Source organism: Condylostylus longicornis, unplaced genomic scaffold (genome assembly GCF_029603195.1).
Source record: "Condylostylus longicornis isolate FDR11 unplaced genomic scaffold, ASM2960319v2 ptg000040l, whole genome shotgun sequence".
NCBI lineage: Eukaryota > Metazoa > Arthropoda > Insecta > Diptera > Dolichopodidae > Condylostylus > Condylostylus longicornis.
In genome coordinates this window covers 2,524,602-2,548,664 of record NW_026578009.1, presented here as the reverse complement: position 1 = coordinate 2,548,664, position 24,063 = coordinate 2,524,602, and the positions used below count along the sequence as shown (strand labels likewise).

Here is a 24,063-nt window from a genome sequence, read left to right as displayed (position 1 = left end):
CAAAATAGTAATTGACTATAATCGAATTTCTTTTTTAATTAAATTTATTTTATCCCCGAATATTTATTATTTCCCACAACAATAGAAAATTTTAATATTCCCTGTATCATTTTAATTAATATTTAAAATTTTATTATCAAAAAATTGTTAACACATTATGAAATATGCATCTATATAAATTGATATACAATCATTTAAAAATTTCATGTAGTCATTTTAAACCTCCTTCAATTACACAAAATTTTAAAAATAAAAAAAACCATAATTGAATTCAATTTCTCTTTACACTTTTCACTTTCCATTTTATACATTTTATATTAAAATTTAAATATTTTCCGACTAATTAAACAGAAGCTTATACGAGTATATGTAGAGAACATATTAAACATAATTACTAAATTCTATAATAAATTTCATAATAGTAATTCACAAAATATTCATTTTGGTGTAAAATATTTTGGTTTTTTATTTTAAAATGTGGTTATTATAAAACAATGGCGTCATAAAAGACTAACGCATTGGATGATAACACAATGCCCGTACACAAATTAAATTAAAATACACAATAGCAAATACCACATAGCGAAACATATATAGGGTGTTTATTTTCTAAGTGCACTGATAAACTCTACTTTTACCAGAGCTATAGACTATCCTGAGTGGGTAATACTTTTATAAAGATGTTCCGAAATACGTCTAACTTCGTGTCTAATAGAAAAATTATTTAATATAATTTGAAAATGTTTTCTCATAAATATCAATATTCGGAATCACATGGCTCTAAAATTCGAAAATATTTGGTTTTTAACAAAATCTCAATTTTTTATTAACATAAAATAGCAGCTTTTTTTGATTTTAACACACCAGACAATTAATTTTGTATATCAATCAACTTGGCAGTCACCTCTCCGTTCTAGTTTGAGAGTTATTGAGAAAAATAAAATATTACAGATGCATTTTCGTACCGATTTTCTTTATTCAAAGTCTCCAATATGGTTTTGATTATACTTTTATATAGATGTTCCGAAATACGAGTGCCTAAAATCAATAATGAAATATTTATAAAACATTTTGTGTTTAATATTTAATTTAACCAACATAGGTATATTTAAAAAAAAATTTAATACATTTTCAAGAAAAACTTTCAAAATTTGACAGTAAGTATAATGTACAACAATAGACTGTGACTTAGTACTTCAACGAAAAAAAAAGAGCATTGTAATTCAATTGCACGTTCTTATCGAATAAAATGAAATGGAATTCAGGTAAAATGTTATGCAATAACATACTAAATAACTGATTTGAATTTTAATTTTTAGCATTTAATTTCATTTGAAAAAAAAATTTTTTTTTGTTTTGCTTGCTCACTGGGTGCTATTTTTGTTATGTACGAACATTGTGTATTCTTACCTATTTTTATTATAATGCATAAATATTATATACGCACTTAATGTTTATTGACCCTTAATGCACATACATAATGTACATGTTACCTTATGTATGATTACTTTTAAATGAAACTTCAATTATTAATCAATTCATTTAAAATTTTATTTAACAGGGAAATTCACGCTGCAAGTGGTGAGTGGATAAATGAATTCACAAATAATCAAAAGACAATATCAACATCTAAAGAATTTATATCTGCATCGGATATTTTGAAAAAAAGTATTAGACGTTCTTGGACTATATCAAGTATGTTAAATAAAATTCTTTCACGTAATATTAATTTTTATTTTTCCATTTAACTATCAAACGCATTATTTTATAATATATTATCTGATAATTATACATACTTTTACAAATCTACATTTTATGTACATAGAAATATATTGTAATATCAATAAAATTTTAGATCCAGAGGATGAACAACAAAATCAATTGAATAATTCTCAAACTGGCGTCCAAAATAATTATAATAATCATAAGCAACCAATTAGAGTACGAACAACTGGTAGTCATCCCATTTTGACTAGATATCCAGCGGCAGTACCAACACATCAAACATATTTAGCACAACAAAGTTATCAATCAACACAAAGTATGGACTATAATGAAATAAATAGTTATCAACATCCTCCGACGCAAAGGAGAGTATTGCGACAATCAACATTACCAACAACAACAACAACAAATCCAGATGGAACACAATATTATTATCAGAATCAAAAAAATTTAACGGCACCAACATCACCGAAATGTCAAATTAGTCCACAATATAGTATGTCGTATAGTACTGAGAATGTTGTTATTAATAATATTGTACCCGAATGTGATATACAACCACCACTACCACCAAATCAAATTAGTATTGGTATTGTACCAACAATACAATCACAACCAGCGCAATTACAACCGGAATCACCACCACCGACACAACATCCTGGTAGATTAACTGTGCGACGACAATCAACTCTACCTTGTTTACCGACTGAATCTTCACCATATTTCTATATGTCAACTTCACCAAACCGTTCACCGTACAGTCGTTCACCAGAACGTTCTGAAGGCTATCCACCATTATTTAGACAATCGACATTACCATCTAATTTAAGTATTGATGCACCGGCGCCTCCACCATATGTACATAGGCCAAAATTATTGCCAACTTCACCGAATCGTTTAACAGCAAATTATGTGCCACAAATCCAACAATCTGATGAAAATTTATTAGCTGGAGTTGATTATATGCCACCCCAAAAACCTCGTGTTACAAGGCAAGCAACATTACCTAATCCAGAACAGCATGTAAAATTACTACCTACTTCGCCACCAAAACGACAACACTCTCCGAGTTATATAAAACGCTCACCTGAATTTACACGACAAAATACTTTACCTAACCCGGATCAATTTAATTCATTAACCGTTCAAACACCGAATGGAAAATTTTTACCCATTTCTCCTAGACAGAAACAAAATTTTCTCTTTCCCACACCTGCCCCACATTCAAGAACATTTCTGTCACAACAAAATGTACCAACAGTCGCTGAAGCAGATCAATATAACAGTAGTCAAAGCGTAAACATTCATAATCCAAATGCAAAAATGATTAAGGTTCGTAGTCACAGTAATGAAGAATACACAATAACAAGACCATATGCAACAGAAGGTAGAAGATTACTACCAGAAATACCAAAATCTCCAAGGTAAGATTTGTTTAAGTATTAAGCCGTATATATGAGCTTTTGCTCAAAATATTTCTTATTATGAACAACATCAATTAAGTTTTAAAAATTAACTTTTTTTTTCAAGATCTTTAAATCGCTTGGTCAGACAGGATCACGTAAAAGAAGATGCACAACAACAAATTCTAGAAAGAAATTCTGTAGGTCGTAGAACATTTGCTGAAGCCAAGCAGAATTTACCAGAATACGGTGATGATAGATCTCAACAGGAATATTCCGATTATTATAGTGATAATAGTTTCTTAGAAGTTGATGAAACTCATTATGAAAATAATTGTAGTACCGGTTATAATAGTGAGCCAAAAATGATATATAACGATAGTTCACAAGAAATGGATGCAATGTGCGCTCCACCTATTCGCAGTGCTGAGAATTTTGCAAACGGTCAAGAATCAGATTATCAAACTGTAGAAGATAGCAATTACAAAGCAATTCGTCGCGAACAAATAATACAGTATAATAGACAACGTAGGCGACGTTCAAGAGAAGCTTTAGAAAGTACGGAAATGACTGGTGTTACTACAATAAACACAGAGGAAGAAATTAATGTTACCGTTAGCCGGCGGAAACCTGAAACAATGCGTTCAATTTCAGAGGACTCGGGTGCTAAACCTATAGTTAAACCAGTTACAAGAAGGTCATTATCTCATCCTGAAAAAGAACAGGTAAATGAACAAAATACCAATAAATAATTTTTTTTTTTTAAATTTTAATGTTAGAATTCTTTTTGAATTTAAACATTTTTTTCTGTTTTTAAATGTTTTTAGAGTGATAAAAGAAATGAACAAATAAAAATACCGAGTCCAAAACCGCTCATTGATATTTGTGAAAAAGGAAAAAAACCAAGTAAATTGCCAGTTATACCAAAGCGACGTAATAGTAAAGTAAACGAATACGGCGAATTCAATACGCAACATTTGGGTGGCGAAGGTAAAACTTCAATATTATATTTACAATTTTTATTGCCTATATTTAGGAGAAGATCGAAATGAGAAGCGAAATAGAAATTTTATAATAAATATGAACTTTTGCAAATAAAATTTAAAATTTTCAAAAAATTGTTTGGTATATAGACACATACATAGTACTAATATAATCAATGAGTAATCTTATTGAATTAAATACAATAGAATTTGCAATTACTTTGTTTAACAAAAATTAATTTTTGAGAATGTACTTAAAATAATTTACTATTAGTTTTGAATATTCTCTATAGCACAAGTTTCTATGCAAATTCTAGCAAATTCATCTTTGTCCAAAAAATTTCTAAAGTACAGAAATATGTAGGCATTCTAGTATGGTAAAGAAGGTAATTCGAATGAATTTGTTTTTAATTTTAATGCACTAGAAAAACAGAATTATTAATTATTTTCGATCATACACGTAATTTTAAAATTCTTAAAAATTCTATAATTTCTATTCTTATTTAACGAAATCGTTAAGTACATACGTCTATATTTAACAAATTTAAATACATTCTCACCATCTACATTTTCCCTCAAATTTTGTGGTTAAATATTAAAATTTCTAATATACTCTAAGTTTTTTTTTTTTTTTTTTGAGCACATCCTTAAAATATTTTCTTAGTATTTTAATATATTCCTAATTTATATACTCGTAAAGTAGCTATATAAAATTTTTTTTTAAACTCACAATACATCGATTAAATTTTTTATAAAGACAATACACGTCATAAATACTCAAATTATTCAAAACGATTTGAGACACCTGAGCCTAAAGTTAAATAATATAATAATATTGAACAAGAAATAAAAACAAATAAAAAACAAAAATAAATTTTTAAGGCGTTTAAGAAAATCTTGTTATCCTTTTTAATATTTTTAGCGTAAAAATGTGTAAAATATTCGTCCACACCTCTCCCTCTTCCAGTTGTTGTACTTTCAACTCAATAAAAAATTCACGTCAGGCGTTTTTTATTTTTTTTTTTTTGTCTTGTTTTTTTTTTTTATGAAAAACATCCTACACTGGTTTTTAAATAGCATATCATCACTTAAAATTATTACGAATTTCTCATAGACCGTTTAACAAAATAACATGAATAGAACAAAAAAAAAACATATTTGTACATTAGAGAGGAGGCTGTAGAAAATATAGAAGATTCGTAGAAGAATAAAAAGAAAACGCCTTCGTAAAAATTTTTTGTTCTAAAAGATTTGAATATAAAATTAAGATTAGACTAAAATTAGATTTTTGAGATTTAAAAAAAAAATTTTTAATGGAATTATAGAAAAATTAAAATTATATTAATAATAAAATTCAATAATTATTATTCTAAATAATTGTACGTATGTAGAAGATAAATTAACAGGCAATTCAATCAATTGATTAAGACTAATTTAACATTAAAATTTTGTGAACAAAACGGTCTTAATTTTATTTAATCAATATTAATTAATTGATATTAATCATTATAATTAATAATTTCTCAATATTGTAGAACCTGGTATCTCGTATACATTGAATAAGATTCATGTAATATTTCATTCAAAAATTAAATAGGAGAATAGCATTTATGAATAAATTGTTTGCTAAGAAGACAATAATACTGAAACTTTTCTTTTTCCGACTATACAAATAAAAGGTCTACCAAAAATTACTTTTAATCTTCAACAAATTAAGTAACGACTTTATATAAGTAAATCAAATATTTAAGAACTTTGAATTCTGAATTATTTTCTCCCCCCGTCCATTTTGTTAAAACGTTTCGAAAACAAAATTGAATTCATTAATTGCTATGGCCAACACAAACAATTTAAAAAAAAAAAATAGAAATCCACAAAAACAATTCTAGGATTATAAACATTTTGTTCCTTATTTTTGGACACAAAAAGGAATACAAAAACATTGAATCTGTTTCCGCTTTTAAAATATCCTTAAAATTGTTAAAAACAAAAAATGCGTCTTTTTTATTGTTGACATTTTTCTTTTTTTTTTCTATTTTTTATTTTGTTTTCATTTCCTTTTTTTATTTCATATATTTTAGTACAATCACCTCAACAACAATCTCAGCGAAAGGATTCAATGGATTTATCCTCTGGCGGCCAAGATAAAAATTCTGGAAATAAGTCACCAGATAAGAATATGCCTTTAAGCAATAACGATAATCCTATATCACAGTATCATCATGCGAATAAATTAGAAGAAAAAAATAATGATAGTAGTGACACAGTTGGAACAGCAATAAAATTAGAAAATGCTGATTTTGGCAGAAAACTAAATGGTGATGATGATACCAAAGATAGTAATGGTAAAGGAAACGATGATGATGAAGGAAAAGTAAAATGTGAAAATGACAATAAAAGCTCTACAGATGGTGTACAAGAGGTTTGTGGTTATTTCGTTTTTTGATTTTCGTTTTAATTTTTTGTTTAAAGTAAGATTTAAAAAACCAAATACTGTTATAAATTTTAAGTATAGTGTCGTAAGATAGAAAAAGATTCATAGAGTAAAATTTTAAAAATTTATTGTACATTTTATTCTACACATGTTTCAACACATTGAATTTAATGCAATGAAGACATTATCCTTATACAAAGGATTTATTGCAGTTATAGGTATTTGTTTTATGTCATATGTATTCATAAACAAAATACATAAATAGTATAGCAATATTGGTTTATTTAAAGTTTTCATGTGTAGTATGGTTTGTAAATAAATTTCAAAAAAGAACTCTTTGCCAAGCTTAACAGTTACTTGAATTATTAAAACATTAAGATTACAGATTAAATTTCAATGAATCTCCTACAACTTTCTTTAAATTATAAAATCTTTTAATCTAATAAAGTTTTCAAGAAATGTTTTAAATAAGATTTAGGAATTTAAATTGAAAGTGAACTTTTGAAAAAATAATTTGGAATTAAAATTAATTAATATTAATTTAGTCTTTACGTAATTAACGTGTTGTTTAATTAAAAATGTTCTTTAATTTCTTGTAGTTTGTAGGTCGTCGCAACAATGTTACGTCTAAAAATATTATAAAATATACATATAAAACTATAAATATTGCAAAAAACAAATTCAAATAGCAAACCAATACCTATATAGTATCTATTTAAATATTCAAATGACTTGAATTTCTAAGACAAACCCTGAAAGTACGACTAATGCACAGGAATAATACAACAAGTTGTTGCATTCTTATGTGAAAAATAAATATTATGAAACAAATTAAAAAATTTTGATTAAACAAAGAAAAATTGTAAAATCCTTGTCCTTATATCCATCCTTTGCAAAAAGTATTGTAATTATTAAATCTAGGAAATTTTCTTTATTTGAAAATAAAAACTAATTTTTACTATAGCAGCATATCCTTGTAATGTTTTTATATTTTTTGTATACATATATAAATATATACACATGTATATATGTATATTTAGAAAATTTTCATTCTCAATTTACTGAATTAAATGAATTCTAAAAAAATTTTGACTACATATTTTTTAATATTGTTATTAAAAAAAACTAATTAAGTGTGAACATATTATAATGCAGAGCTGCACAAAAAATTAAATTTTGTAAAACGTGATAATATTGTTGTCACGTCTTATTATAATTGTATGAGATTTTTTATTTTATAAGTTAAAAAAATGCATGATTTTAAAGATCACAACAAAAATAATAAAAAATATCGTAAAAAATATTAAAAATATTATAATTTTCATTTTCAGCATAAAACAACGTTAGGTGAAGCTGAAATTCAGAGTGCTGTTGAAGCTGCAGCTGTAATATTTAAAAAAGTTGTCCTACAGAGACGTCAGGAAAAGAAAGCTGCTGAAGAAGGTAAGTGTTTTTTTTAATTATTTGTTTTAATTGTTTAGTAACTAAATTATGGTATTTTAAATAATATTTTGGTATACTTAGTTATTATTAATTAATATTAAAATAAAATTTATCAAAATTATAATATTTGGTTCATAATTTATGCTAATATATTTGTTACTAATACTAGATCACAGTTTATATATTGTATATAAAGAATAATATTAATTTCACAAAAATAATATTGTGGTAAAATTTAGATAAAATATATGTGCTCGCTTATCTTACACTTTTTTTTAATTTTAAGTCAAATAAATCATTGATACTTTGAACGCGTCTATTGTAAAAACGCAAATTTGTAAACCTAAATTTAATAGGAAAAGCTAAACAAAGTATTTTTCATTTTTCTCCGAAAAAATTAACCAAAAACGTGACTCAGATACCCACTCAAATAATTTGAATCTATAAAAAATCAACCAAATTTGTAAAATCTCTGATTTCTGTAAATGATAAAAATTTTGATTGTATTAAAAAAATTCAAAAAATTTGCAATTTTAGCACAAAAATTTAAGGAAAAAAAATTTAAGATGAATTTTCTCTTATTTATCCCATACTGTGATTATATTTTTAAAGATTAGTTCCGCTTTAAACATTACAATTTCAATCTCTCCGGGACAAAATTAATTTTTATCCATACAAATTTTTCTATACAAAAAATTTAATAAAAAACGTAAACAAATTTTTTTAACCGTAAATTATAAAAAGTATTAAAACTCTAATTCTAATTTTAGCATCAAATTTTACAAAAAGAACAAAAAAAAAACCCCGAGAAAAAAGTCACCCCCCTTAAAATGAAAATATGTGTAAAGAAAGAAAAATTATATACAATGAAAAGGCAACATTTACCCTGGAAAACACCCTAAAGTAAAAGAAGGAAAAACAATAGCGATATATTAAAATTAGTCCAGTACTACTCTGAGATAGTTTTAAGGGATGAAGTGGCTATTAATTTATGTAGATATTTTTGAAATATTTTATATTTCGGAATGTGCGAAAAATCTAAAAGGCTTAAAAAAAATTCTCAAAAATTTTCATATTCGAGATCACATTTGTAGTGATATTATAGCCTTCATAAATTAGATAATAGTTTTGGTAAATCGGACGAACCATAGCAGAGAGCAGAGCTTTCAACAATTAAAAATTTTGATATTTTTACATAATATTTATAAAAATATTAAGAAAAATTTGAATATCAAGTATTGTGGCCCATTTTGTCACCGGTAGAAGAACCTTTTAGTCCGTTCGATTTTAAAATCAATTTTCAATTGGGACCGATTACAAATTAGGTATCTTTTGAAAAAATATGGTATTAATAATTTTTCAATTATTGAAAATGACAACTTAAAACGTATGAATGATAGATAAGAAAATTGTTCTCCCATCTTCTTTCATATCGTTTAATACATTTTAATTTAGACTTGAAAAGGTTATTGTTAAATTAACAAATGAAATTTTAATTTTATAATATCTGTACACTAATTGTATAGCATTTGTAAACCAAATATTCAGATACTTTCTTTCAAATTTTATTGAAAATTTTCATGAACTTGCAAAATAGAAAAAATGAAAGGAAAAGAATTTTGTTTACAATGTCCCTATTACCTGATGTCCCTAATCTTTTCGAAGTTTTTCTTTGTTATTTTTCATTGTAGTTATTGCTTGATTTTTTACTTGGTTTCGCAAAATTTTAAAAGGCAATCTAACTAGTGGATCATAGTAATTGACAAACAATGTTTGATTTTGTTTTTCAAGCCAATGATTGAGATTCAAAAATAATATTTATTGTCTAAATGATACAAATAATTGATATCAGAATTATGAACCACATTTGATGATAAATGGAAAAGTTATCAAACAAGAAAGGACCATCTAATCGAAATGCTTAATTCTTATTTTTATTAACATGACTATTTTATAAAACTAACGAATTCAAAAACCATCTACATTCAGACATCCCTTTTTTTTTAGGGTAGATGGCTAAAACTTTTATTGGATGCATATTGTATCAAGTGACGGAAAAACTCTTAAAAATTCGCAAAGTCGAACTTTAAAACCAAAGAGCTTTTAGTGTACTTATCAAAATTGAAATTATTCTCTTTCTTAATTCTGAAAATTACATCCAAATTTCATCTAGTTTAAGGAGAAAATTAACAGGAAAATGAATTCGACATAATATGCATCAACTATAATTTAGAACCTTTTGTTTTAAAGTGTATTCTAGCAAAAAAAAAACTTTAAGTATGTATATATGTGTATCACAAATTAAACATTATACAGAAATTCGTTCCGTTTTTACTGAAAATTTATTTCAATATAAATAAATAGTGAAATAAAATGAGATTTTAACATAATATACATATTTTATTAATCCATATATAATGTTTATCATATTACATATTTACAATATTCAGTCTAGAATACAAATTGCTACTAAATAAATTACTTTGTTTCGTATATAATGCCATGCATAATATCTTATAATAATAATTATAATAACATGTAAGCCATTATAATAATATAAAGTGTGTATATTATAATTATGTATCTAGAGTAAATTAAAGAGTGAGAATAGGAATAGTATACAAAATTGGAAATTATAGGTGTTCCTTAAAAAACTTTTGAATGTCTAGAATAAAGGAACCATAATGGTATATACTTGTGGTATACTAAGAGATAAATTTAATTTTTTTACCAAATTCTATATATGAAACCAAAATTTTTGTGAAAACTAAATTAAGTGTACAGTAGAAAAGATGATTAAATATTTAATTATTGTATTAGCAGTTAGAACATATAATTAAGAAAAACACATTTTGACACAATTTATGTACAAATTGGTATAATCTGTAATTTTAATTTTAAATCGTATTCAAATTTACTTTCTTTAATATTAGATCTAAATTTTTAAAATTGACACAATGGAATTTTCTATAAAAAAAAACAATATTTGCTCGATGGAATTTACATATAATGCGTATTAATTAGTTATAATTAAATAATATGAAAATTAATTAATTAATTTTTGCATAAATATTTCATATAATTTAATTTTCTCTATGGAATTCAAATGAAAATTTCATAAATATTAAAATAAATCATTTTACTAATAATTTAGTGGCATATAGCTACTTAATTTATTCACTAATTTAAAAGTTTTAAAAAATCACATTAGTAATTATCATTAAAAATCGAATTATGTAAAATTTTCATTTAACATTTAGCTCTTATTTCGACTATTTCAATTAAAATTGAAATTTCAAACGAGATCCAATTTCAATTAGACAGGTAACTATCAGTTAGAATTGTCACATATTCCTCAACGTTTTTCGAAATATTTTTTTAATGTCAAATCATAGAATTTCCTCATATAATTTCCTAAAATCAAATCATATTTTTTTCCTCAATGGAGAAGAAATTCTCCTAAAAATTAAAAATTTATCTCACAAAGAGAGTAATTTGATAACTAATTCGTACTATTCAGTAGCACAAGACAGTAGAAAGAGTATTCTACTCGTGTGGTCGCATATCGCAAATCCTTTTGTGTTTCTCTTTAATTTTTCTCAATATTTTTGTATGATCGCATAAGACAAATGGAAATTAAAACTAAAACAAATCAAAGTGCGAAACTCTATTGTACTTGCGTAATACATAATTATGTACTATTACGAACGAAAACTCAAAATAATTATTCTACAAAAAAAAAATGTTTTTCATATTTTCATTTAAAAACAAAAATGAATAAGTAGATCAAAATTATCATAAAACATTATTCTTGTTTTTATAAAATAAAATACAATACAAAATATTAGTGTGTTTGTATTTTTGTTTACACAGTATAGAATAAAATTTGGAATATATGCTTAAGACAATAAACTCTAACATTTGTCCGAAATATATATATATATATATGCATATATGTATGTATATGTGCACGTAAATAAATTAGAATTACACACAATATAAATGTAAAAGATGAATTAAGCTTCAGAGCTTAATTAATTTGAGAAAAATACAAAGTCTATAAATTTTTCCTGGACGTCAACACGTTTACATACATATACATACATATATTTAATGTATTCACAGTATTATGTGTTTATGTATATACGAGTATGTATGTATATTCTTGTAAAACTTAGTAAGGAGAGAAAACATTTTTTTACAACAAAACGTATTTATATTTTTTCATTTTACTAATTGATATTAAAATAATGGAAGTCTATCAAAATAAAAAAGTTCATTTGTTTTTCTTATATAATATATGTATATAATTATTTTAGGGTAATGGGAAATTAATATAAAATACTAAAGAGATAAAAGTTTTCTGAAAAGTATTAAAACGAAAAATATCTAAATTATAATATGAAAAAAATTTCTCAGAACATAAAAAATTTAAAGACCAAATCTTTAAAAATAAAATTTAAAAAATTTTCTTGCATTTCAGTTTGTTTTGTCGTACCATAAAAATTTTTAGATTTAAATAAAGATTTTGTTATAAATTTTTGGGAAATTTTCAGAGTAAAATTGTTATTGTACGGATTTAATTGGAGTTTTATTTTAAACGAAAGTTCAAAATGAGAAGAAATTAATGAAAATTCAGGACAACTTAATTTTCCAAAAATTTGAAAATAAAATATTTAATTCGAGGGAAATTTAGATGAGTTTAACAGGCGTGTTAATTTTTAGCATGTTGTAATTATCCGGTTTTTTGACTTTTTCCTTGCAAATTCAGTTCGGCATTTATATTTTAGTTAGTAAAACGTTAGACATGGACATTACGGTAGTAAAATGTTCGCGTAATTTATATATGTAAACAGTAAACGCAAATAAAAAGAGCAGCTCAAAATTATTTTTTTTTTTTCATTTTATTATCAAATTTTCACAATTTTATCTTTTTTTACAATTCTTTTACGAAAAATTTGAGCAAACAAATCCGACATCACAATTACATCATATTTATACTAGAAGCCTCTTGCTCGAATATTACTAAGTTCAAATATGTTCGAAACAAAATATTGAAAAAATATTAAAACATAAATGTACATATTACGTTATATAAATAATTAATTTAATGTACGAAGGAAAATTTAATATTAAATCTGATTGTTGTTAACTCTCAAAATGTCAAAATTTATATCCCGATACCGGACCAACAATAGTCATTGTATAGTTTATATAAAATGATAGTCTTAAATTTTATCGTTTTGCTTTAGCACCTATTTAATGTTCTATTGGATTGTATGTTTTATATGAGGCTCCACAAACTACTATACATGTCATAAAAAAATCGTATAGGTTGGTGTTAATGGATACACGTACGCAAGAGTATACCGATCTTTTAGGTATATTATAGTTTTCAAATAATAATTATAGTTTTCAAATAATAATTGCTCAAACACAAAATTTTCGATTGAATCAAGATTTTTCAAAAAACTATTAATTTATTATCGTTATCTTATCAAAAAAATTCGCTATTTTTTTCCAAAATGCGCTACTTCTACTTCTACAACTTTGCTATAAATATAATTTTAACAGCAAACGTATATTGTTTTGCACGCAAACTGATAATTTTTGTAATTGGCAAAAAAGTTTCCGAACACAACTTTTTTCAATAGCTTCAAAAGTGTAATAGATATTATTCCTACCCTAAACGTCCGAAAGATTTCATCATATTCCATAATAATCTATATACGTTGTACAAGACACATTGTACTTCACTTTTTATATTGTCTTGGAAGAACATTGAATTTTTAAAAATTGTAAACTGAGATTCTAGATTTATTTTTTGCTATTTGAATTGAAAATTATGCTAGACATACATATATTGTTTCAAAGAGAGCTATCCTTTTTATATTAAAGATTACGATTCGTACTTTAAACAGGCCGGGTGTTAATCAGAATTTTTCTAGTAAAATGTTAAAAACAAACTTATAAGACTCTTAATTTTTCATGTAAAAAACTTGCATCTCTGATTCAACGAATAAAAAACGCTCAAATTTTTGACATTGAGGCACAACATTTTTCAAATTGAGGCACACAACAAAATCAACATTTTTCATAAAAAGCATAACACAGTTTATGTTTTCTATGTACAGAAAATTGAAAATCCTGTATAGGTTTCTGTTCTGTTTCAGAAAAATTCTAAAAATATACTTTAAAAATTTTAAATTGGAACATATGTATTAACAATTATTGAACTTTAAAATATTTTTCTTCTTTTTTTTTCAATTTTTGAATGAATAGTAAGATTAAACCCCTTTTCAAATTCGTATTTCTTTAGTTCGAATGTTTTGTAACAAAATATTTGCAAATCAATTATTCAATTTTTTTTTTTCTTTTATTTCTATTCTCTCTATACTTTATATTCACTTCCTTTCAAATAATTTTGAAATTTTGTAATACATACATACGTACACATATACAAATTATAATATCATTGTAAAGAAAGATGAAAAAAGAAAATAGAAAGCAACAGGAAATTTTTTCATTAAATACGATCTCATAAAATTCCAATTGAAATATTAAATTTCAAAAAAAGAAAAAAAAAATACAGGAAAAACTTTTTTTAATGATTTTCCAATTTATTTCCATTTTTGAAATCTGTTGAAATTTAAGTAGAAATTATACATATGTAATGCATTTTCTTACATAATATAAACACTACATAAAATTTTACTGCAAAATACAAGAATGCTTTCAGAAAGAGAAAAAAAAATATTGCATATATTTAGGCTAAGCAAAAAAATTTTTTCTACTTTCACAAAAATTTAACCTTGAGTGTATTATGTAGCGTTTAATGTAGTAAAGAAATGTACTAAGTGAAGTAAAACATGAATTTTGTAATTTAATTTTTGGGTACACTTTACAATCAAGAATAATTTGCATGAATCTATAGTTTGGTCATGTTAAATAAATTAAGATTAAGGCATCTACCATAATGAAAATATGCAACGTCAACTCGATTATTATTAATTGTTTAATGAATCAAATAAGCTTTCTAGATTTGAATTTTCTGAGACATTCTTAATCATTGAGTAATTCCAGTTTTTTTTTGGTATGTGTTTCATGTATTAACAATATTATGGTAGCCGTTAATACTTTTATAGTAATGAAAAACTGTCTAAGTCAAGAAAGCCGTATTTCGAGTAAACAAATCATATATGTATGTATATCAGGTATATTTGATTTAAAAAAAAAAACTTGGTAAAAATTGTTTTCATACGCATCTCATATAAAATTCAAATTTCCAAATAAATAAAATATTTAAGTAAAATTATGAAAAAAAAATTTCCCTTCCCTAGGTACTAGAAACCAATTAAAATTGTAAAAAATAATGTTGTTTCATTATCATTTAATTTTTTCATAGAGTTTCATACTTTTGAATTCCATAATGAATTATTTATTCTTACTTAGAAATTGTATGTTTTTCAATTTATATAATTGAAATTTCCTTCTATATCTGTATTTGAACATTAAAATGATTAAATTAAAATATATTAGGTTGTATATAGACTTGTACATTGAATTTTTTAATTAAATAAATATAAACAAAAGGACACCTTGAGAACAACGCCGCAACATCTCAAAATTGTTAATTTTTTAAATAGGCATCTTGTTGCAAGCACAAAATATTTCACTATAATTTTTACTCCAAATCAAGTCACAATATATCAAAAATTGACGCTTCTATTCAAAAATTTTTGAATTCAGTTTTCGAACTTTTTTTTAGAGAGAGTTTCTTGTTAAATTCACATCGATATTTTACGATATGAACCCAAATCCAAAAAATATTTTAATTTAATACCGCGACATATTGAGTTTTCGCAATAATTCAAATTATTGCAGTCTTACATTTATTAAAATAAAATACATGCATTATTTTATTTATTGAGTATAACACCACAATATTTCGTTCTATTTTTTTGTTTTATTTTACATATTCTTTAAGAACAGTACTCGTGTAGAACAAAATATTTCGGTGTTTAATTTCCCACATAAAAATTGGCCACCTTAAAACTCAATTAACTCAAAATTATAAATTTAGAGATGTTGAGGTATTATTCTTAAGGTGCGAAAATTAAAAAATTAACTCCTACGAAATTAAAGCAATTCAATTATAGAATTGAACCTTTAAAACAAGTTTGATTAAAAATTATTGAAATTTCTCATACAGTACGAGTACATACCCTAAGTTTAATTCAATTAAATGCTTGGAAATTATATGTGTACAACCAATTAATTTTCTATTAAAAGTTTTCTTTAGTTTTGGAAAACTTACCATATTTTGTAATTAACCAATTGAAATACACTCTTGTAGTAATTTATTTTCAAATTTTCTAAGATATAAAAACAATTTTTAGGTGTAATTTGTTTCTCTTCCTACAAAATATCATTAATTTGAAAGTAAAGCTTTAAATAACATATGAATTTTCAAAACTCATAAAATTTATAAATCAGATTGCTCAGATCAAACAATCACTTCTCACATTGTCACATGTATATTACTGATAATGCGGAATATAAAATTTTACAATACGAAACTGTCGCACTACAATTTTAACGTTGGGTATTATAAATATCTTAAAACATTAGATGAACATACCTACAAACATATAGATATTCAAAACTTTAAAAAAAAAATTCTTTTTGAAATAAAACTCACATGTACGCATTGCTCTGAATCATTTTTAATGTTAAAACAACATTTTTACAATAAAAATATTTGTGCTCGCTGAAATTCTCAGCTCATAAAATATAAAATTTCGTCAACGTAAAAAAAATCAATAAAGAAAAGAAAAAATCTTCGTAATTTTAGACATTACAATTGTCACCAATTTGAACGCATAAAAATAATTGTTTTTTTTTTTTGCTTGAAACACTGAAGCTAAATTGAAGTTTAATATTTAAAAATGAGAAAAGAGACCTTCAAAAACAACAAAGAGGAAATCATAGAGAAAAACTAAAAAAAAAATTTCCCTGTAATATACAAAACTTTATGTCGTAAACAGGGTGCTAATTTAAAATATTCTATATTGAATTTTTGATCGAGTACAAAAAAGGATAATGAAAAATATTATAGATTTGTAGATTACAGAATGGGACGATGATGCACCGCGACCCAAAAAATATCTATTGTGCCCCCCATCATGAGTGACCCACATTTTTGATGAATCCGAGCAATTTTCGATAATGGACAATGTTGAACTAAAAATTATTGAAAAAAAAAGAACAAAAATTTCTTTTGAAATAATGAAAAATATTTCAAAGACCAGATAAGAGCGAATCACACAAACACATAAATGAATCTGAAGGGGACTTTTATTATGAACTCAATAGTTCGTAGTTAGTATATGTAATTAAGAATCTTTTATAAGGGATGTAGTGTATAGAACCTAAATCTAAAAAGTAGGTTGACTTATTTTCATTTTCTTCGTCAAATAATTAAGGATTAATTAACAACTCTAATTTTACCCTATTAAATTAAACAATTAAAACTAAAATTGAAAGTGTCATAGAAAATTTAATAAAAATTTTCAATTTAATGCAAATTAGCGCCAACAAGTTTCTGTAAAAAATATATTTAATTAAAATTAAATACTATATCGTGGAATATATAAATTCAACCACAAAATTAAAAAAAAAAATGAATTATTTTAATAAATTATAAAAGAAAGGGAAACTTATTATAAATATTCATTTATGAAATAGAAAAAAAAATACTCAAAAAAAAATTCAACACCCTATATTATTCCTATATACAATAAGAAAAAAATCATTATGTATGGAGAGACTCACAATTTTTTTTTTCCCTTCCTTTCAACAAAAGAAAAATTAAAATTACCAAAATTGGTACATTTTTAAAGAAATAAAATACGTCACATTAATGGATCGATTCCACATTCTTGTTTTTGTGCTACGTACATAATATATTTTCCTCATATTATTTATATAACATGCATTAAGTTTTGTTATACACTATATACTTATATACATATATGTATGTAGGAACATACAAAAGTGATAAAGTTTTTGAAAATTAACAAGAAAATATTGAATGTGGTTAGAAATTGAAACCCCCAACAAAATAAAAAATAAGTAAAAAAAAATAAAATATAACAATATAAATATTAAAAACAATTATAAAAAAAATAAAAAAGAAAACAAAAAATAACAACAACAACATAATATCAGCGGGGGCGATGTTCCCATATTATAAAACTTGTATCATTTGTGATTACACACATACATATAAATAATAAAATACTATAGCCTGTCTGACTGACTTGTTACAGGCTATATATGTATATTTGCTATAGCTTAGTTACCGTACAAAGTCGGTTATGTTGTTTGCCAACAACTCTTAAAAAAAAAGACTTTAATTTAATCAAAAATTCTTTTAGTTTTTTTGTTTTTTTTTTTTGGTTTTCTTGTTTATAAATGGAAAGTATTACAAATTTCTACAACCAAATATAAATTTCATTCATTTAAATTACATATGTTTGTATCTATGTATTTACATTGAATACTGTGTATGTAAGTGTATGCACCTATAAAATATTACATTATACCTACATAATTTTGTAAAAAAAAAAAATTTAAAAGCACAAAATTTTACATTTTACATATAAATTTTACATTGTACAAGCCCCATATTATAATAGTTCGGTCCACTTGGCAATTTTTTTCAAAAATGCAGTTATAATGAAAATTAATTGGCCATTTTTAACGAAATATGAAATTCGTTTTTAATTCGTTTGAAATTCGCTTTTAGTTCCGTTATCTTGTTGTTGATTTTTTTTTAGAAGAAGGGTTTACTAGATCCGATGTATGAAAAAAACAAATTATAATATGAGATGAAAATCAATATTTTTTAGGTAAAGAAAAAATTATTTTAAAAAAGTTGAAAAATTTCTAAAGAAAATTTAGTTGACTTCAAGTTTTCAGATCTTAGAAAATTCTACACATACAGTGCGTTTTTGATTCTACACCATAAAAAGTAGCGCGTTTTTTATTGTAGAACTGTAAAAAAACTTCTTCAATGGATTTTTTATCACCAAAAAAAAAAAAAATCATCTGATCACACTTGCAAAACATCGAAAATTTTAGTAGTTATCTTTAATTCTTCCAGCTCTCAAAAAATTTGATGGAAAATATGACAAAATTCTATTTTTCTAATACGAATAAATTTCTTTAGATTAGATTTTTGCAAATCGAACATGTTTCAAATTTTGAACTTTACAATCGTACAATTTTGCCTGATTTGTAAAAGCTGCCTTAAAGATATTGATGTGATACGAATGAAAAGCAGTCAAAAAAATCGGGTTTTTAAAATAAATTTCAAATATCCAAACTAATAATATGGGTATGGAACTTGTAATATGTACATATATAAAAATCAGATGATAAAGTGAAGGGACACACATTTGTGGTTTTAGACTTTTTTTTTTTATTTTATTTTATTAAACTTGATAAATCAATCAATTATTGTTGCTTAAATGTAAAATCGTATATGTTACCCTCATATGATGTTTATTGCTGTTCATACATAAATACATATACATACGTAGATATCAGAAAATATCTTATAATATTATAAATTCTACATACAGTTATGTACATATATAAATTTGTGGATATTATGTATGTATGTATGTATATTAATAATAAAAATATTTTCAAGTGTTGTGCTTGTGACTATATAAAGTTATCTCAGCCTGCACAAAAAAACACCATCTGTTGACTATAATCATAATAATTATATATGTACATATTTAAATATATGTTTGCTGATGGTGTTCCTCGCCTCTGTACAAGAAGTTAAATTACTTTTTTTTTTTGTTTTCTTTTTTTTTTTTCTTTTAGAAAATAGACTTTCAATATAAATTTTTATAGGTAAGGTTTCTTATTATTTTATTGTTTGTTGTTATTTATTTCTCTTAACATTATTTTGTTGATGCAACATATTTTATTGTAATAGTAAAAGTAAAATAAAATCAGAAAAAAAATAATAATAATAATAATAATAATAATAATAATAAGAAAACGACAAGACAGAATAAGAAAATTTATAATTTTGCATTGCAATAATTCCAACCGTTCCAATTCGAGGTATGGATCAATTCAATTCAGTCAACAGATCATCTCTGAATCGTAAAGTTTTCCAATCAACCTTAAAAAAGAAATAAATAAATAAATAAAAAATAATTAAGAAATTTTTTTTTTTAATTTTATAAAATATATTGTGCACAAAATAAAGTAAACTGATAAAAAAATAAAAAATTTGTTAAAAATAAACAAAAAAATAAATTTTTTTTTTTCTAAATAACGAACTAAACAATGAAATTAATTAAACAATCCGCGAATTTTACTTTTATTTTCAATATACCTAATTATAATTATGAAATATGTAAAAGATTTAAGATCTATTACAATTATTATTTATAATAAATAAACAAAGGTACGCACATTATGTTTTAATTAATTCAATTATGTTAGCAATATGTGGTTGATTTTATTGAAATTTTTATTAAATTAAATTAAATTGAATAATATAACTAGTGTAAATAATAAATAATAATAAAAATTAATTAATTTATTAATTATAATTCATAGTTTTATAATTAACATCAAATTATAAAATTACAATTAAAATCTTATTTAAAAATTTCACTTTATATTTAAACTATACTGTTATAATCTCTTACATTTTTATGATAATAATTATTATTATTATTTTATTAATTATAAAAATATATTATTATAATTTTTATTAAATTTGAAAATTAAATATAATTTTATATTAAAAATTAAATATTCAGTATATTTTTAAAATTTATTAATTTTCTCTCAAATTATTTTTTTATAATTTGATAATAACAATAATTATTTAAAAAAAAAATAAATTTAATTAATTCTGATTTATTTATAATATTTAGTAATATTGAATATTAATTTCGATTGCAAATAAAATCATAATTATTATATTTAAATCTAAATGGTGGTACACATATTAGCATATGAGTCACAACATTTATTGTATTTAAGACTTAATACAATGCTTTGTTAAAATTTGCAAATTGGCATAAAATTAAAAAAATAAAACCAAATTGATACAAAAAATGCTATATCTGTCAAATAAGTGGCTAAATTTTGAAGTATCTGACTTCTATCATTCACTTACCTATATATATATATATATATAAATTATTCTTAACGGTTAAAAAATTTCATTTATAATTGTAAAAAATAATAGTAAGTGAAATAGTTCGAGGTTTTTATGAAATGACATTATTTTGTTTTGTAAGTCTTTTTTTGATTAAGTTCAAATATTTTGAAACGTTTACACATTTTAATTGATTTTTGTTTTTATAAAATGCACAAAAAACGGAATGTCAATAGTTTGTAGTTGCAAAATATATATACATACTCGTATTTTAAAAAAGCAATGAACGATTACGATAAAAAAGCAGTTCGACTTAAAATAATTCTATTAAAATATGACGAAGCAGTACGTAGGAAGACAAAATCTCATCACAATGTTTGACATTGACATAACATTTGTTAAGTATAAGTATGTATATACTTGTATAATTTGTATAGATTTTTGATTTTCTTCGAAAAATTTTCACAACTTTTGTTAGTTTCTTTTAAATTTTAATATAAATATTTATATTTCAATTCTTCCATTTTTCCTGGTATTCAATTTTTCTTAAATTTTTTCGAAAATAATTTTTTAAAATTTTTTTTAAAAGCTATTTAATTAAATACAGTTAGAAAAATAAAATTTTATTTAATTTTTCTTACAAATTTAAAAATGCATTATAAAAGTAAAAAATTTGCCAAAACAAAGTAGATAAAATTCTCAATGAGTAACCCGAATAAAAGAAAAATAAGTTTTTACTTATTCAACATAATATTGTGTGGGCTATTAAACAATGTACATTTTAATAAGAGTTATTTATATTAATATATAAGAAATTATTAATTTTCATATTATTTTGCAATATTTTAATATTAAAACATATGAGAAGGAATAAAGAAAAAACAGCAAATATTTTATAAAGTCATAATTTGTCGTCATTATGCAAAGAATTGAATTTTAAAAAGGTAATTTTAATAGAAACTGGTGTAAGGCATTATAATGTGGACCTGTTTTATTTGCTTTTTGGCACATTTCCAAAAAAGAATTGAAAAAATTGTTTATTAGTTTTATTCTGTTCGTCTGTCCGTTTGTTCGTCCGTCTGTCTGTCTGTCCATGTGTCTGTTTACAAAACTCCTACGCATTTTGAGACAGAAAACTTGATAGATCTTTAGTAAAAACTAAATTCTGTGAAAGAAAATTTTTGATAATCCCTCCCCCTTCTAAAATTTATAACCCCTCAAAAACTCTTAAAAATGCTAATTTTTGACCATATGGTTTTACTTCCAGGCAGCAATATGTAGGAGTCTGAAATTTAACCAGGTTTTAGAAACTAAAATATAATACATTTTGTTTGAAGAAATTCTTTTTTCCACCTTCAAATTCATTCCCCATGTTATCGTAAAATTTGAATTTTTGGCGCTTTATATTTCCGAAACTTTTTCAAATCTCTATCAAAGCGAAAAACTAGCGGTAGATGCTATGCCAAAAAAAATACGATAATTATTTATCGTAACTCTATAACTTAACCATTCAATTAAACCTAAACTTTAATAACATAAATTTAACGTTTCTTTCAATTTTCTTCTTTGGCTCATCCTATCTGTATGCAATAAATTGAAATATTTTGGGATGTAAATGAAATTTATATGTAGATTATTTAAATGATATCGTAAGACGTAGACTATTATTAAAAGTATTATTTTCACTTGTTTAGTGGGAAAGTGCTTTTTTTTACAAACCATTAGTTTTATTCAACTTTATTTCATAATATTATCACTAGTTTTCCTACTTTTCCATATATAAACCTATATAGATAATTACATCAATTAAAACTTCATCACTTTACATTTGAAATTTTCATCTAATGCTAATATAATTTTAACTTTCAATCAAAACTTTTTACTTATAAATAAAATAGCATCATATCCTACATAAAGAAATTATCAAAAATAAGAAATTTCATTTCAAATAATATTACAGAATAATTAATTAATAATTCATATAAGATTTCTTTTAATATAATTTAAAATTTAAAAAAATAGTTAAAATTTTAAAAATTGAAAGAATAAATAGTGTACAGGACAAAGCCAATATATTTGGAATCTTCTCATCTTTAAAAAAGAAACGCGAATGATTTTGCTTTTACAAAAATTTAGAAAAACTTTACAAAATAGTACAATAAATTTTGTTAATTGTCATAAATTTATTATTGTATGACGAATTTGACAATAAAAACATTATGTGACAAATACGTCGCGTATTTATTTTTGTCAAAAGTATAAGGAATTTTATTCTGACAGTTCTCTATAAAATGCAGTCAATATATTGATTGGAGTTCAATGGTTAAATTTCGTAGGAAAAAAAATAAGCGAATAAATACATTCATCATTACATAATGGCATAAGCTAGCGAATTCGCCTGCTCAAGAGAATTTAAAAAATTCGTCGAATATACTAATCCTTCTTTTCCACTTCAAACTGCTTTTTATCAAAGATTTTTTTTAAACAATATATTTAAATGATGAAATTTATAAAAAAAAATAATGATGTCGTGATTGAATGCCTTTCTTGAAAAGCCCCGACTTCCATTTTGCCATAATGTCGCCTATTAACCCGATATTTCAAATATCATAATTATGTAGACTGTATCTTGTTGTGTAACTCAAAATTACGAGTACTTTAATTTTTTCAAACAGATCAATTTTTTTTTTCTGTCACTTTCTTTTATACGAAACTGACTTTAAAACTTGTTTTGCATTTGTTGTTATGTTACTCAAAGTAATAGAAGTATAAAGGAGATATTTATATTTATCGTATTTTTAATATCATATTACACTTATAACTAATCAATGATCAGTAGACTATATCTAACGTATAGATGACATAACTTTGTTT

The 24,063-nt window shown here is 23.8% G+C and overlaps 1 protein-coding gene across 1 annotated transcript in view; it reads left to right on the top strand.

Moving 5' to 3' along the window:
- Positions 1–24,063, top strand: part of LOC129609669 (serine-rich adhesin for platelets-like) — a 138,041-nt gene that overhangs the window by 18,223 nt on the left and 95,755 nt on the right. The window contains exons 2-7 of the mRNA XM_055521754.1: positions 1,562–1,695; positions 1,856–3,149; positions 3,256–3,853; positions 3,956–4,118; positions 6,193–6,533; positions 7,877–7,988. Of these exons, the coding sequence (XP_055377729.1) occupies positions 1,562–1,695; positions 1,856–3,149; positions 3,256–3,853; positions 3,956–4,118; positions 6,193–6,533; positions 7,877–7,988 (2,642 nt within the window). The remainder of the gene's footprint in view (positions 1–1,561; positions 1,696–1,855; positions 3,150–3,255; positions 3,854–3,955; positions 4,119–6,192; positions 6,534–7,876; positions 7,989–24,063) is intronic.